Raw genomic sequence first — 14,757 nt, forward strand, 5'->3', positions numbered from 1 at the left:
AAAGGAGCAGCATGTGTCCTTCAGGGCCAGAGGTTCCTGCAACAGAGGTGTCCCGCTGTTGACTGAGGAGCTGCTGGACTGATGGAGAGACTGTATCTTGCCATTGGCTAAACAAGACAGAGATAGGACCAGAGCCCTTGGGATGGAGACAGACCTAAAGGTTTTGCTTGCTGAGCAATTGAAGGAAGAGCTGACTGGGGAGTGTTGCCTCACAGAACAAAGACAGAGATCTCACTGATATAAGCTGTGAGGCTGAAGGTCAAAGGGTCTGCAACCATACTTGAGAAGGTGTCAGGACTGAGGGAGTTTATCCTACTGCTATCCTAGATTATGGTCTATTAACTTCCCTAAGAAACCCTCATAATCACTCTTATACATTGTTGGTGGAATTGTTAAATGGTACAACCACCACTCTGGAAGGCAGTTTGGCGCTTCCTCAAAAAGCTGAACATAGAAATTTCATATGACTCAGCTATTCCACTGCTTGGGATATACCCATGAGAATGAGAACTGAGACACAAAGGGAGATTTGTACACCAATGTTTATAGCAGCATTATTCACCATCATAAGAACATGGAAACAACTCAGATGTCCAACCACAAACGAATGGATTGAGACATTATGGTACATTCACACAATGGAATACTATGCAGCACGCAGGAGCAATGATTTTTGTAAATTAGTACCTAACTTGAGAGGGACTAGAGAGCATTATGCTGCATGAACTAATTCAGTCCCACAAGGATAAATGTCGTATAAAAAACATTATTGTAGAATGAGTATAAGGATCCAAGGGGAGGGGGGAAGCAGAAGGGTGAGGATATGCGGGTGGCAGGGGATTAATTATGGGGGTTGTGCAATTTGATGGGTGAGGGGGTGAGGGAAATTGGAAGAATCTCATCTGAAAAACAGCACATTCGAGTTTTGTAAACGAACTGGTATAAATAAAAACCAAACCAAACCCTCATTATCAGGAGTATGGTTCTGTGTAGTCTATGCAGCGATTGCAATGGATATTGGCCTGGGAAAGAAGTTAACATCAGTGTTGAAATTAATCGATGCAGGAGTATGGGAGGACTATGTCTAACCTTACAGCAGTTAGTTTTGACGAGGACAGTTCCCCTTTCTGGAGTTAGTAGATGTCAGACTCAGCCATCTCCAAGCTGCTCTTGCTCTTTTTACAAGTGATAAAAGGAAGGTGTAGGGATGCCCTAATGAGATGGTGACACAGGAAGGCAGGGAGCTGGGAGTGTCCCATGTCATCAGGAGGGGAGCATGTTTGACTTTTCCCATCTGGTCCTGAATGAAAAACTAAGGCAAGGGACCACTGGTAAATTTTGGGGGAAGCTGGTAGTAAGTGACCCAGTCTTAACTGCTCTACGATGCTTGTTGTTGATTGCCATCAAGTCGAGCAAGGCTCATCGCGACCCTATGAACAAAAGGCCTGAAGCTCCTCTACAACTATCGACATTTATCAAAGTTCATAGTTTCCAGAGGCATGTTGTTCAGGAAGTGGATGCCACTCCTGCTTCCAAAGGATGCTTGCTGTAGAGACTGTGGTTTACCTTCCACAGCTGGTTGCTTCCTAAGTTCTAAATTTCTGTCCTGTTGTCATATCTGGCCCTCTGTTGCCTGTTTACACAGTCTCTTCCTTGAAAGCAACAGGTACTAGTAAGCATGTGTTATATTAATTAGGCTTACTTGGCAGGATTTGATTAATTACATAAATTTAAAAAAAACTATTGCTATGGGAAAGTCTGCATTAGAGACCTCTTCAGGGTACTGAAGAGCAATGGTGTCACTCTGGAGACTAAGGTGTGTCTGAAACAGGCTATGATCTTTGCAATCACTTGTTATGCATCAGAGAGTTGGACAATGACTAGGAAGGTTAGAAAGAGAATTGATGCCTTTGAGCTGTGTCTCTGGAGAAGAGTATTGAAGGTAACATGGACAGCTAAGAAAATAAACAGGTTTGACCTGGAGAGGGTTAAACCAGGCTGCTCATTGAAGGCAAGGATTCTGGGGCTTCGTCTGACATACTTTGGACATGTTGTAAGGAGGGACAGGTCCTTGGAGAGGGACGTCATGCTTGGGAGGGTGGAGGGACAGCGCAGGAGGGGAAGGCCCTCTACGAGGTGGATTGATTCAGTGACTGGGGTAATCGGGGAGGGAGGGGGGTGTCAGAGACAATGTGATTGGCACAGGACAGAGCAGAGTTTAGGGCTGTTGTACACAGGATCGCTATGAGTTGCAAGCAACTCGATGGCACATAACAACAACAACAACATACATGCACAGGGAGAATGTTGACTTTGTCTCATAAACCCAGTCTCATGCTCACTCCTTTATTTAGGCTTTTCTAGGAAAGCATAAAAGTGATGTCTTTCTGCCAGTCTCAGAAATCTTCATATTGAAGATCTAATTGAAGTGCAGAAACGTCAATAGATCTGTTCCAAGTATTTGACAGAGCAGAGTTCACCTACATTGGCAAAGGTGGGGTGGGGGCTAGGGTGGACCCAGGAAGTGGGGATTTTAACTAAACAATGGAAGGAGTGGCTCGCTTTAGGATTAGCCTTCTCCTGGATCTGGATCACCCCAAGCAGAACCCTGGAGAACATCAGAGCTGGTGCCGCCCTACCTGTAATTGGCCATAATTACTAGGTCGAGGCTCAGGCCAGAGGCATGTTCTGGGTGCTGGGTGGCTCATGATGGGTGGACTTGTATTCCCTGAGGATGGGTCTGCACCTGGTGATGCTTCAGCCCAAACCAGAGATGATAACATCCCTGGGTGGGGCTTTGTGTACGTAGGTCCCTGAGAGGTTCTTTGGAGGTGTTTTAAGGTACAGAGTTTTTACCTAGAGACCCCTCTCTCTAAGACTCTGATCAGGAGACAGATCTGTATACAGGGTTTTCTGGCACTCGATCCCTGAATCCCAGTGAGCATAGGGATTGTTGAGACCTCATCCGCCTCCCTCAACACACACCCCCCCTCAATCTGGGGTCTCTTCACAGCCATAGAGCTAGCTTCCTTCCACAGTAATGACTGTCTTGAAGTTTGATACACCAGAGAAAACAAATACAGTTACAGAAGTTATAAAATGGGTATTTGGTGGCATAATATTTCCAGGAAATAAGAGTCTTTTCAAAATCTATTATTTTCATTGCAGAAAATAATAAGAATAAGAATAAAAGAATAAGAATAAGAATAAGAATTTCATTTCCTTATAAAAATATTTAAAAAATTATGCTCTTTTCCTCACAACGCTTTCCTCCCCAAAGGTCATTCTACCCATATTCTTTATTTTGTATACTCTTGCATCCTGACATATGTGTCCCCAAGAAGCACACATCCCAGTCAGTCTCAGGCAGGAGGCCTCTGATCCAGTCCATTAGCCCTGAGGGAGCCAGGTCTGGGCACAGCTCTTCCAGTTCACATGGACCCATCTAGGTACTCCAGGCCATAACCAAGGGTGAAATGGTCAGCACAAACTTTGGACTCTTCTTGACCACTGCTGCTTTTCCAAAACCTGAGCTCAGGGGGCCACTGTGGGACAGGTCCAAAAAACCCACTCTTTCTTCTTCTTATTTGAGCTTACCTGAGGTCAGGCCATTCTATCAGTCACATTGATGATGATCTTGAACTATAACACATAGGTATTTCCTCATAAATTTCTAGAAGGAGAGGAAGGCAGGAGGCTCCATCAGCTCCAGAGCCTGTCCTGGTCTCTGTGGCTGTCTCACCTACCCCCACATACCAGCAGCATCCAGCCAGTGCTCCTTCCAAGGGCTGTTGCATACAGAGAGAGACTAGAAGAAGGTGTGTAACTGCTTGGGTGCCTGGAGGGAAGGGAAACATGCTCCCTCCAGCCCCTGGATGTTCGATGTGTGTGAGCTTTTCTTCCTTGTGGATTGTATGCGCCTTACAAACTCCTGTTGGGCTGCCATCTTCCTCTGCACTCAGTGGTTTGGTTGTTGATGCAAGGACAGCATCAATACCGAACATGCCTCTGTGGTCCAAATACACTTGCTGGGCTCACGTGGGAGCCAAATACAGAGATTAGGGAGCAGATGCTTCCTTGATGCCTGGTGCCTGACTTCCTCTCTGGAGATCATCAACTCCCTGTTCCCAGGGGCCATGGTGAGGCAGGCATGCAGTTTTTGCCAGCCCCTGCCATGCGGGAGGCTCCACACATGTGACTATTGTGACTATGTGGGGACACATGTGGCTCAGTGGATAGGCATGACCCGTCTGTGATTTCTCTAACACAGATCTACGCCCCTTGGACATCCTAGCAGAAGGAATCCCCTCTAGCGGTGCTGCAGTTGGAGTCAGGGTGATGCAGGCTCAGGGTGCACGAGGATTTCAGCTCTCAGCGGCTGCCCCCCACTCCATGAGCTTCCCTGCATCACGGATTTTCATCGGATGTGACCTCTTCCCTGAGGAATTTTCCATCGTGGTGACCTTGAAAGTGCCCAGTCTCCCACCCAAGGTCAGTGACATTTTCTATCTTTCCTGTTAAAACAACCTGATCTTCTTGGATGTTTCCAATGTCAGAGCACTACCAAGGGCTCAGCTGATGTGGGTTCTGGTGAGGTGCTGTGGTGGAGTCCCTAGGATGTCTCTGGGACTCTGGGTTACATGACTTAATGGGTGGTGAGGTCCACATTCTTGGGAGAAGGCAGGTTGAGTCTGAGTGACGATCTGCTAAGGGTTTGTCCTATAAGTTCTGCAATGACACTTCTGATGTGCCAAGCTGTCAAAGGCCTGTTACTTAGAGTTTTAAACTTAATAAATACCTTTTGGCAGGAAATAGAAACAATAGGATAGCAAATATTCTCTCTATGGGCCTGTTCCCTTGTGACTTTTACTCCCATTGGTTCTAAATCTAGCAAACTCACCCATTGCCTTTCCTCCTTAGTAATCTGAATGCTTCTGTGAAGGTGCACCAAAGGCATTTATCCTCATTCTCCCATGGTTCCTAGGACAATTCATATGATAGATGTCTTCGTTTCTAGGGTTGTAATTACAAAGTCCTACAAACTGGGTAACTTAAAACAACAGAAACGGATTACTGTCATTCTGAAGCCAGAAGTTCAAATTCAGGGTGTTGGTAGCACCATGCTGTCTCTGAAGGCTTTGGGGAGAATCTTTGCTCCTTGTTGCAGCTTCTGGTGGCTCCATGCACTCCTTGTCCATGATTGCATCACTCCACTCTCTGCCTCTGTCAACCTGTGGCCATCTTCCCCCTGTGTGTGTCTGAGTTCAAAGATAATTTCAAACTGGGTCATGGTCAAAGGTATAGACATTAGAACTTTAAGCTATCTTTTGGAGCATACCATTCAACCTCAATAATAAGTGTGCCTTTAATCTTTCTTAAACAAATCCAAATAAACATATTTTCAGCTCAGAATAATTGATTAAGAGGGAAAGCCCTTCTTCCCAGAATTGTGATGCCCTAGTTGATTTTCCCTATTGAGAGTGGTTCCATCCTCATGCTCCCTGTTGACTTCTTCCAGCTCACTAACACTTTCTCCTTTTATTCTAGCCACTCTAGTGTCAAACTCAATCACGAATTTTCAATTTTAACAATCTTATTTTCCAGTTCTAGAACTTCTTTGGTTTTCAAAAAATTAATTGCAGTTCTCAGATTGAATTCTTCATTTTCTCAGCAATCTCCTTAAATTTTACTATTATTTGGAACTATTCCATAGGAGCCCTGGTGATGTAGTGTTATGTGGTGCACTGCCAAAGGATGGTGGTTCAAATATGCCAGTGGCTCTGGGGAAACAGTTACACCTTCAGAAACATAATGGAGGGCCACCATGAATTAGAATAGACTCTATAGGAGTCCATTGCCATCCAGTCAGTTTTGACCCTCCCATAGAGCCACTGATAGATTCGAACCTCCAACTTTTAGTTTAGCAGCCCTGTAACTTACACATTAAGCCAACAGCTCTTGTAGACTTGTGGATAAGGAGTTCTATTGCCAACTCAAATGTAGGTAGATCAAATCTGCCAGCTACTCTGTGGGAGAAAGATAGGCAGTTTCCTCTTGTACCATTTACAGGTTCAGCTATGAGTCAGTTCTGACTTGTCTATACAAAACAGTAAGTAGAGCAGTGGTTTTGTTTGCTAATTTTGGTTACTTAAGTATATGGACAATTGCAATATGTTGTTGCTCTTATGTACCCTCACATCTACTACAACACATAGTGACCCTTTGAACAACAGACGGGAGACTATCCTATTTTCTATTATCATCACCATCTCTGTTAGACTTATGTGCACTGTTGCCGTCACTCTGTCAGTCAATCTCACTGAAAGCCTTCCTCTCTTTAGCTCTTCTTGACTTTCCACTTTTCCCAGCATGGCATCTGTTTCCAAGGACTGGTCCCTCATGACAACATGTCCAAGACCAATGAGATGAAGGTTGACCTCCTGTCTCTAGGTAGCATCTTGGTTGCACTTCCTCCAAGACAGATTTGTTTGTTCTTTCACCAGTCCATTGAATATTCAATACTCTTCATGAACCCAACTCAAAGGTATCTATTCTTTTATTTTCTTTGTTCATTGTTCAACTTTCAGATACTTAGGAAGGAATTGAAATTATCATAGTTTGAGTCAGTCACATGTTAGTCTTTAAACTGATATACTTTACCTTCAGCGCTTTGGAGAAGTTCTTGACAGCAGATTTCCCCAGTACAACTCATATCTTTTGACTTCTTGACTATTTGTTACCATGACTGTTGATCGTAAATATAAGTAAAATGAAATCGTTGACATTTTGAATCTTTTCTTCATCTATCATGATGCTGCCCATTGGACCAGTGGTGGGAGTTTTTCTTTTCTTGATGTTGAGATGTAATCCATACTGGAAGCTGTAATCTTTGTTATTCTTCAGTAAGTTTTTTACATATTCTTCACTTTCTGCCTGCAACATTGGTCATCTGCATAACATAGATCGTAGATGAGTCTTCCTCCAATTTTGATGCCACATTCTTCTTCATATAGTCAAGCTTCTCTAATTATTTGCTCAGCATACAAATTGAATTGGTATGAAGAAAGAATATGACCTCGACATACACCTTTCCTGATTTTAAACCATACAGGCTTCCTATTTTCTGTTTGGATAACTGCTTCTTTGTCTATGTTTAGGTTTTGCATGAATACAATTAAGTATTCTGGAATTCCAATTTTTTCAGTATTATCAATCATTTATTAGGATCCACACAACATATCTTAACACAGTCAGTAACACACAAGGTATCTTTCTGGTATTCTCTGCTTTCAACCAAGGTCCTGATGACATCAGAAATAGCTCTTGTGCCATAGCCTCTTCTGAATTCAGCTTGAATTTCTGGCAGTTATCTCTCAATGTACTCTTCTGGACATTTGGAAATAATCTTTGGTAAGATTTTACCTCCATGTGATATTAATTATATAGTTTGATAATTTATGTACTCTAGTGAATCACCTTTTTTTTTCAAATGGGAACAAACACAGTCCATTGGTTAACCAGGCAGCTATCTTGAAATTTTTTGGCATAGATTAGTAAGCATGTCTACAGCTGCATCTATTTGCTGAAACACCTAAACTGATATTCCATCCATTCTTGGGGCTTTATTTCTTGCCAATGCCTTCAATGACTTTGAATGTCTTCCTCATTACCATTAGTTCTTGATCAAATGCTATATTCTGGAATGGTTCAATGTTGACCAAGTCTTTTGGTACAGTGGCTCTTGTATTTCTTCTGTCTACTTTGATGCTTCCTGTATCATTCAATATTGTGCTCATAGAATCCTTCAGGACTGCAACTTGTGGCTTGATTCTTTTATTTATTTTTTCTTCTTCAGTTCTTTCAACTTGAGAAATTCCAAGCATGTTCTTCCCTTTTGGTTTTCTAACTCCCAAGTCTTTGGACATTTCATTATAATACTTTGCTTTATCTCCTAGAGCTGCCCTTTGAAGTCTCTTACTTAGCTGTCTTATTTCTTCACTTTGTGTACAATATGTGGACCCTCAAAAAGACTGCATCTGTTGAGCTTTTTAATCTTTTTACTCCTGTCATACTCAGTTATTTTTATTGTATTTAAAACATTGTATGCAGACTGCAGTGGTGATTTGAGCTTGAGGCTGATGCCTTGCTCAAGAGACAGACAGTTACAAATTCATTTACTACGAATTTGCTTTCTTTTAGGCAGTTACAAAAAGAAGCAGAAATGCCTAAATTCAATATGAACTGAGTTTCTACAAAATTAAGGATTGATGTTTGTGAAGACTGATCTGCTTCCAGTTCACCCATATTCCCCATACACTCTAGGAATAGGGTAGACTTAAAACACAAGCCCAGCCACAGTGCTCTTTGGAGGCAAAGATGAAAAAGCTTTGTCTCACATACTTAGGAGGGGCTATTCCTGGGAGTGGGACATGATGTTGCAAAGGGTCGGCGAAGGAGAGGAAAACCCTCAACCAGGTGGATTGACACAGTGACTGCCACAATGAGCTCTAGTGTGTCAGGAAGTGTGAGGGTGGCACAGGATAGGACAGGGTTCAGATCTGTGTTCATAGGGTTGCTATGGGTTGTACTTGACTCAACGGCACCTACCAACAAAGGCAACATGTTCATTGAAGTATTATTAACAACAACAGTGAGATGGAAATAACCCATGTGTCCATCAGTAAATGAATGGATTTTTAAAAAAAGTTGGTACATTCACACAGTGGAGTTGTATGCAACACTAAAAGTCAATAAAGAATTCCTGAAACACTGAATAGCATGAATGCTAAGAAAGTGTTGAAAGCCAAATGAAAAAGGATAAATACTGTGTAAAACCACTGTTATAAAAAACTAGGAAAAGTTTGCTCAGCTAGAATAATTCTTGAGTGATTACCAGGAATGGTAAAGGAGGAAGAAGAAAATGAAAATTAGTTTCTAGAGAAAAGATATATATTAAGATGAGTGAAGGAAAAGACAGTATCCTAAAAGGAGATGATCATCACCCTATCACTAAAGAAAGAAAAGAAACAGAGAGATACAGTAAGATTCATGGAAGTCAGAATCACGGAGAGGAAGTAGGGAAAGAGAGATTACATGTGAATACTAAAATTGGGGTCATAGAGTAAAATATCTATGAATGATTGAGTAAAAACATTAATTTTCTTTGTAAATTTTTACTCCAATCACAGTAAAATAAATGGAAAGAAGCAAGTATATTTAACAATATATTTACAAATTCTGGCATTCAATAAAAAAAAAATAGCTGGACACATGAAGAAAAGGAAAAATAACCTATAATCAAGACAGAATTAATAGAATCAAATACAGAAATTAGAGAGATGATGGAATTAGCAGATCAGAAAGTTGAATGGGAAAAACAAAACCAACCAATTGCTTTATAAAGTTTCACTCAAATGATACAGAGGCACGGTACCAAAAAGAATTGGAAGACACAGAAGAATTTCATGAAATAACATATGATCAAGAGCCTACGGGGATGAAAGAGGAAGGTCAGGCTGCTCTAAAGGAATTGGAAAAAAACAAGTCCTGAGGACTTGATGGCATACCAGTTGACATATTTCAACAAACAAATGCTCACCAAGTTGTGCCAAGAAATCTGGAGGAGAACTACCTGGCCAATTGACTGGAAGAGATCTATATTTGTTCCCATGTCTAAAAAAAAGGTGGCCCAACAGAGTGTGGAAATTATGGAACAATATCAGGCAGTAGTCAGAACAGAGCAAGAAAACGCTGCATTCAAAATTGGAAAGGGTGTGCATCAAGGATGTGTCCTGTCTCCATATCTTTTCAATCTGTATGTGGAATAGATTATCTGGGAGGCTGTGCTATAAGGAGATGTGTGGCATCGGGATTGGATGCAAATGACACAACCCTGCTTGCTGAAACTGAGGAGGATCTGAAGGGCTTGCTGCAGAAGGTCAAAGATTGTAGCCTTCAAAAATGGACTGAAGCTCAACATCAAGAAAACAAAGATTCTCACCACTGATTGGCAGTATCATGATAGGTAGTGAAGAGATTGAGATTGTTGACAGCTTTAGTTTGCTTGGTTCTACAATCAACATTCTTGGTACCAGCAGCCAGAAAACTAAAAGATTAATTACATTGAGAAAGTCTGCTGTGAGAGACATCTCCAAGGTACTGAAGAGCAAAGATGTCAGTCTGGAGACAAAGTGCGCCGCCTGATACAGGCCTTGGTCTTTGTCATTATTATGCTTCAGAGAGCTGAACAATGACTAGGGATGATAGAAAGAGAGTTGATGCCTTAGAGTTTGGATGCTGGAGAAGAGTATTAAATATACGATGTACTGCTAGGAGAACCAACAAGTTTGTCCTGGAGAGGGTAAGCCAGGCTGCTCCTTGGAGGCAAGGATTCTGAAGCTTTGTCTGACTTACTTTGGACATGTTGTAATGAGGGACCAGTCCTTGGAAAAGGCCATCATGTTTAGGAGGTTGGAGGGTCAGTACAGGAGATAAGACCCTTGATGAGATGGACTGATTCCATCACTGGGGTAATGGGGATAGGCATGTTGGAGACAGTGAGATTGACAAGGGATAGAGCAAAGTTTAGGGCTATTGTACATAGGGTCGCTGTGGGTCGCGACTCAATGGCACAGAACAACAACAACACCATCATTAATATCACATGCAAGCAAAAATCTGCTGAAAATGATCCCAAAACAACTGGAACAGCACATCAACAGAGATCTTCAAGATGTGCATGCTGGGTTTAGAAGAGAACATGGAACTAGGGATATTATAGCCAATGTTAGATGGATCTTAGTTGAAACAGAGAGTACCAAAGGAATGTCTATCTCTGTTTTATTGACTATTCAAAAGCATTTGACTGTGTGGATCACAACAAACTGTGGCTGACTCTAAGAAGAGTGACAGTACAAAACCTATACTTGGACCAGGAGGCAAGCCTCAGAACAAAGCAAGACACTACATTGTTCAAAATCAGGAAAGGTTTATGCCAATGATGCATCCTATCTCCTTACCTTTTCAATCTGTATGCAGAACAGATCATCTGTGAGGCTAAACTCTATGAGGAGAAATGTGGCATCAGGATTGGAGGAAGACTTATCAACAACTTGTGTTATACAGATGACACAACCTTGCTTGCCAAAACTGAGGAGCACCTGAGGCATTTGCTGCAGAAGGTCAAGGACTATAGCCTTTAATATGGCTTGAAGCTCAACATCAAGAAAACAAAGATACTCACCAATGGACCAACTGGCAGAATCATGATGGATGGTGAAGAGATTGAGATTGTTAACAGCTTCAGCTTGCACGGCTCCACAATCAACACTCTTGGTTCCAGTAGTAAAGAAATCAAAAGATGGATTGCATTGGAAAAGTCTGCTGTCAGAGACCTCTCCAGAGTACTGGAGGGCAATGATGTTAGTTTTGAGACTAACGTGTATCTTATCCAGGCCATGGTCTTCACAATTACTTGCTATGTATCAGAGAATTAAACAATGACTAAGGATAAGAGAGAAGAATAAATGCCCTTGAGCTGTGGTTCTGGATAAGCGTACTGAGTATACCATGGACTGCTGGGAGGACAAACAAGTTTGTCCTGGAGGGGTGAAACCAGGCTGCTCCTTGAAGGCAAGGATTCTGAAGATTTGTCTGACATAATTTGGGCTTGTTGCAAGGAGTGACCAGTCTTCAGAGAAGGATGTCATGCTTGGAAGGGTGGAGGGACAGCACAGGAGAGGAAGACCCTGGATAAGATGGATTGACTTAGTGACGGGGTAATGAGGGTAAGTGTATCAGAGACAATGAAGTTGGCTCAAAACAGAGCAGGGTTCAGAGTTATTGTACATAGGGTCACCATTATCAACAAGCAAGTAGACAACACATAACAACAACAACAACAACAACATCATCATCATCATCAATAATAATAAAAAAGAGAAGTCAAAACCAAAAGCATCATAAAAGCAACAAAAAATAATTATTCAAATATGTTCAAGAATTTAAAAGAAAATATGAACTTATTGAGAAGACAAATGAGAAATATAAAAGAAAAATTTGTAAAAGAACAAAAGAAGATTTTAAAAAGTGAACCAAATAGAACTGTAAGATCTATTGAAAGAATGAATTAAAATGTAGATTATTTACTGTAGAATAAAAAGAAGTCAAGGATGCAGTAAACATAGAAAAAGTTCAAAGATAGACTTGTAGAAATGTCCCAAAACAAAATGCAAGGAGAAAAAAGGGAAAAAACCTACAAAAATTCAACAGAGTCTCATTGTCCTGGAAGGCAATAACGAGTGGTTTATCATGTATACAATCGAAATGCTAAAAGGAAAGAGGGGAAATAATGGCCAAATATTTTCCAAATTTGTTGAAATCAGTAAACATAAAAACCTTGGAAAACAATATAAGCTAACATGACCAGAGTGCTCCTCAGAGACAACGGAGGCCCAGCATCGATTGTCTCACGTACTTTGGCTATGTTGTTAGGAGAGGCTAGTCCTTGGAAAGGAACCTCATGCTTAGAAAGATGGAGAAGGTCAGTGAAGGAGAAGAAGACCCTCAACAGCATGGACTAACACAAGGACTATGGCAGTGGGCTCCCGTGTGTCAGGACGATAAGGATGGCTCAGGATGGGACAGGGTTTATGTCTGTTCATAGGGTCTCTGTGAATCACACAGATGAAACATGGTGACAACAACAAAATTTGACATTTGGAGAGCATTCCATCCAATAGCATTAGAATCTATGAGGGTTTTTTTTTCAGTACTTCTCAAACATCTACAAAACAAACTTTATATTTGGCCTTAGAATGCACACGTATTTTATATATATCTGTATAATACAGGGAACTTTGTGACGGTGGTATGGTCTATAGGGAGCTGTGCTGCAAACCTAAAGGGCAAGCCTCCCTGTCAGTCTGACTCCACTGAGAGCTCCATAGGAGAAAGATGAGCAATCACCTCCCAGCCGCCCTCACTGCGGCCGCCTCAGTAGCAGCCACAGCCACCTCCGCTGCCCGCAGCTGCTATCTTCATTCACCATTGCTCCTGCTCACTGCTGCTACTTGTCCAGTTGCTGCCTCTCCTCCAGACACTGCCACAGCTTCTGCATTGTCTAGCTTTCTGATGCATAGCAAGTAATTGCAAAGACTATGGCCTGGATCAGGAGCATCTTAGTCTCCAGACTGACACCTAAAAAGTGACAGGTGCTGGTGAAGTTTAAAGATGTGTTGGGGGTTTGCAATGCAATGAGCTATGCAGCTGACAACCAAATCTGCATTACTGGTCACCCAGCATTTGTCAAGTACTCTACCAGCCAGAAGATCTCTTGCCCTGGGGATTCAGATGACTCTCAGAGTGTCAGCAGTGTACTGCTCCTAACCCTCCTAAATCCTGTCTATTCCATTACCACGGATGTTCTTTACACTATGTGTAACCCTTGTGGACCTGTCCAAAGAATTGTCATTTTCCAGAAGAATGCTGTCCAAGCCATGGTGGAGTTTGACTCTGTACAAACTACACTGAGGGCCGAGGCCTCACTCAAATAGGGTTGACGTCTATTCTGGCTGTTGCACTCTGAAGATCTGGTATGAAAAGCTTGAATGTCTTCAAGAATGATCAGGATACTTGGGATTACACAAACCCCAACAAACTCCAGTGATAGCCCCCACTCCTAGGAGATCACCCTGCAGAATATGGAGGGTCCCAAAGTGGATACCACAGCCATTATCATGTTGGGAGCTATGCCCCCTCCCCACCTCACTTTGAAGGGAGATGGATGGGCCCACCAGTGGTGGGTCACCATCGGGGCGCCAGCTGTTATGGTCCCCAGTATGGCAACCCCAACTACCTCCCCAACCAACCAAGTATGGCCCCCACGCCGACAGCCCCAAGCTCATGGTCTATGGCTTGGATCTGTCTAAGATGAACTGTCATCACGTCTTCAATGTCTTCTGCTCATATGGCAACGTAGAGAAGGTGAAATTAATGAAAAGCAACCCAGGGGCTGCCATGGAAGAGATGGCTGATGGCTATGCTGTGGGCCTGTCTGTCACCCACCTCAACAACAACTTCATGTTTGGGCAGAAGATGAATGTCTGTGTCTCCAAGCAACCAGCGATCTCGCCCAGTCGGTCATGGCTCAAGAAACAATCAATCTTCCACCCCAGGCAGGCAGCCAAGAGCTGCATCCAGCACCCAAGCAATGTGAGGCATTTCTTCAATGCTCCCCTGGAGGTGACCGAGGAGAACTTCTTTGAGATCTGTGAGGAGCTAGGAGTGAAGTAGCCATCTTCTGTGAAAGTGTTCTCAGGCAAAAGTGAGCGCAGCTTGTCTGGGCTGCTGGAGTGGGAATCCAAGATTGAGGCCCTGGAGACACTGGGCTTCCTGAGCCATTACCAGATGAAAACCCCAAACAGGCCATATCCATACACCCTGAAGTTGTGTTTCTCTACTGCTCAGCTTGTTTCCTAATTAGGTGTCCAACAAGACTCCCATTAGAGCAGGAAAAAGAATTTTTGTTTTTACTGTTTCGTGTTTTTGAGTTGCTTTCTCTTTTGTTTGGTGGGTTTGTTATATTTTTGGTGTTCCCCCTCCCCAAGAAGTTCTTGTATTTCTTTTTTTTTTAATTTTTTTTTATTGGGAAAAACATACTGGGGGTACAAGGAGGTGAGGGTTGGGGGCAGAAGGGTGAGGATGGGCCAGGATGCAGTTGCAGAGCTGCACAGTTTGGTCGGTGGGGGGAGCAGGTGA

General features: G+C 42.6%; 1 protein-coding gene and 1 pseudogene across 1 annotated transcript in view; both read left to right on the forward strand.

Annotated features, from left to right (window-relative positions):
• Nucleotides 1–2,582: 2,582 nt before the first annotated feature.
• TSPEAR (thrombospondin-type laminin G domain and EAR repeats) overlaps nt 2,583–14,757 on the forward strand; it is a 114,081-nt gene continuing 101,906 nt past the window's right edge. The window contains exons 1-2 of the mRNA XM_006898423.1: nt 2,583–2,611; nt 4,266–4,491. Of these exons, the coding sequence (XP_006898485.1) occupies nt 4,339–4,491 (153 nt within the window). The 5' untranslated portion in view covers nt 2,583–2,611; nt 4,266–4,338. The remainder of the gene's footprint in view (nt 2,612–4,265; nt 4,492–14,757) is intronic.
• On the forward strand, nt 12,592–14,478 carry LOC102843205 (annotated as a pseudogene).

Source organism: Elephantulus edwardii, unplaced genomic scaffold, assembly GCF_000299155.1.
Source record: "Elephantulus edwardii isolate Elephantulus edwardi_28Jun2011 unplaced genomic scaffold, EleEdw1.0 scaffold00228, whole genome shotgun sequence".
In the NCBI taxonomy this organism is placed as follows: Eukaryota; Metazoa; Chordata; class Mammalia; order Macroscelidea; family Macroscelididae; genus Elephantulus; species Elephantulus edwardii.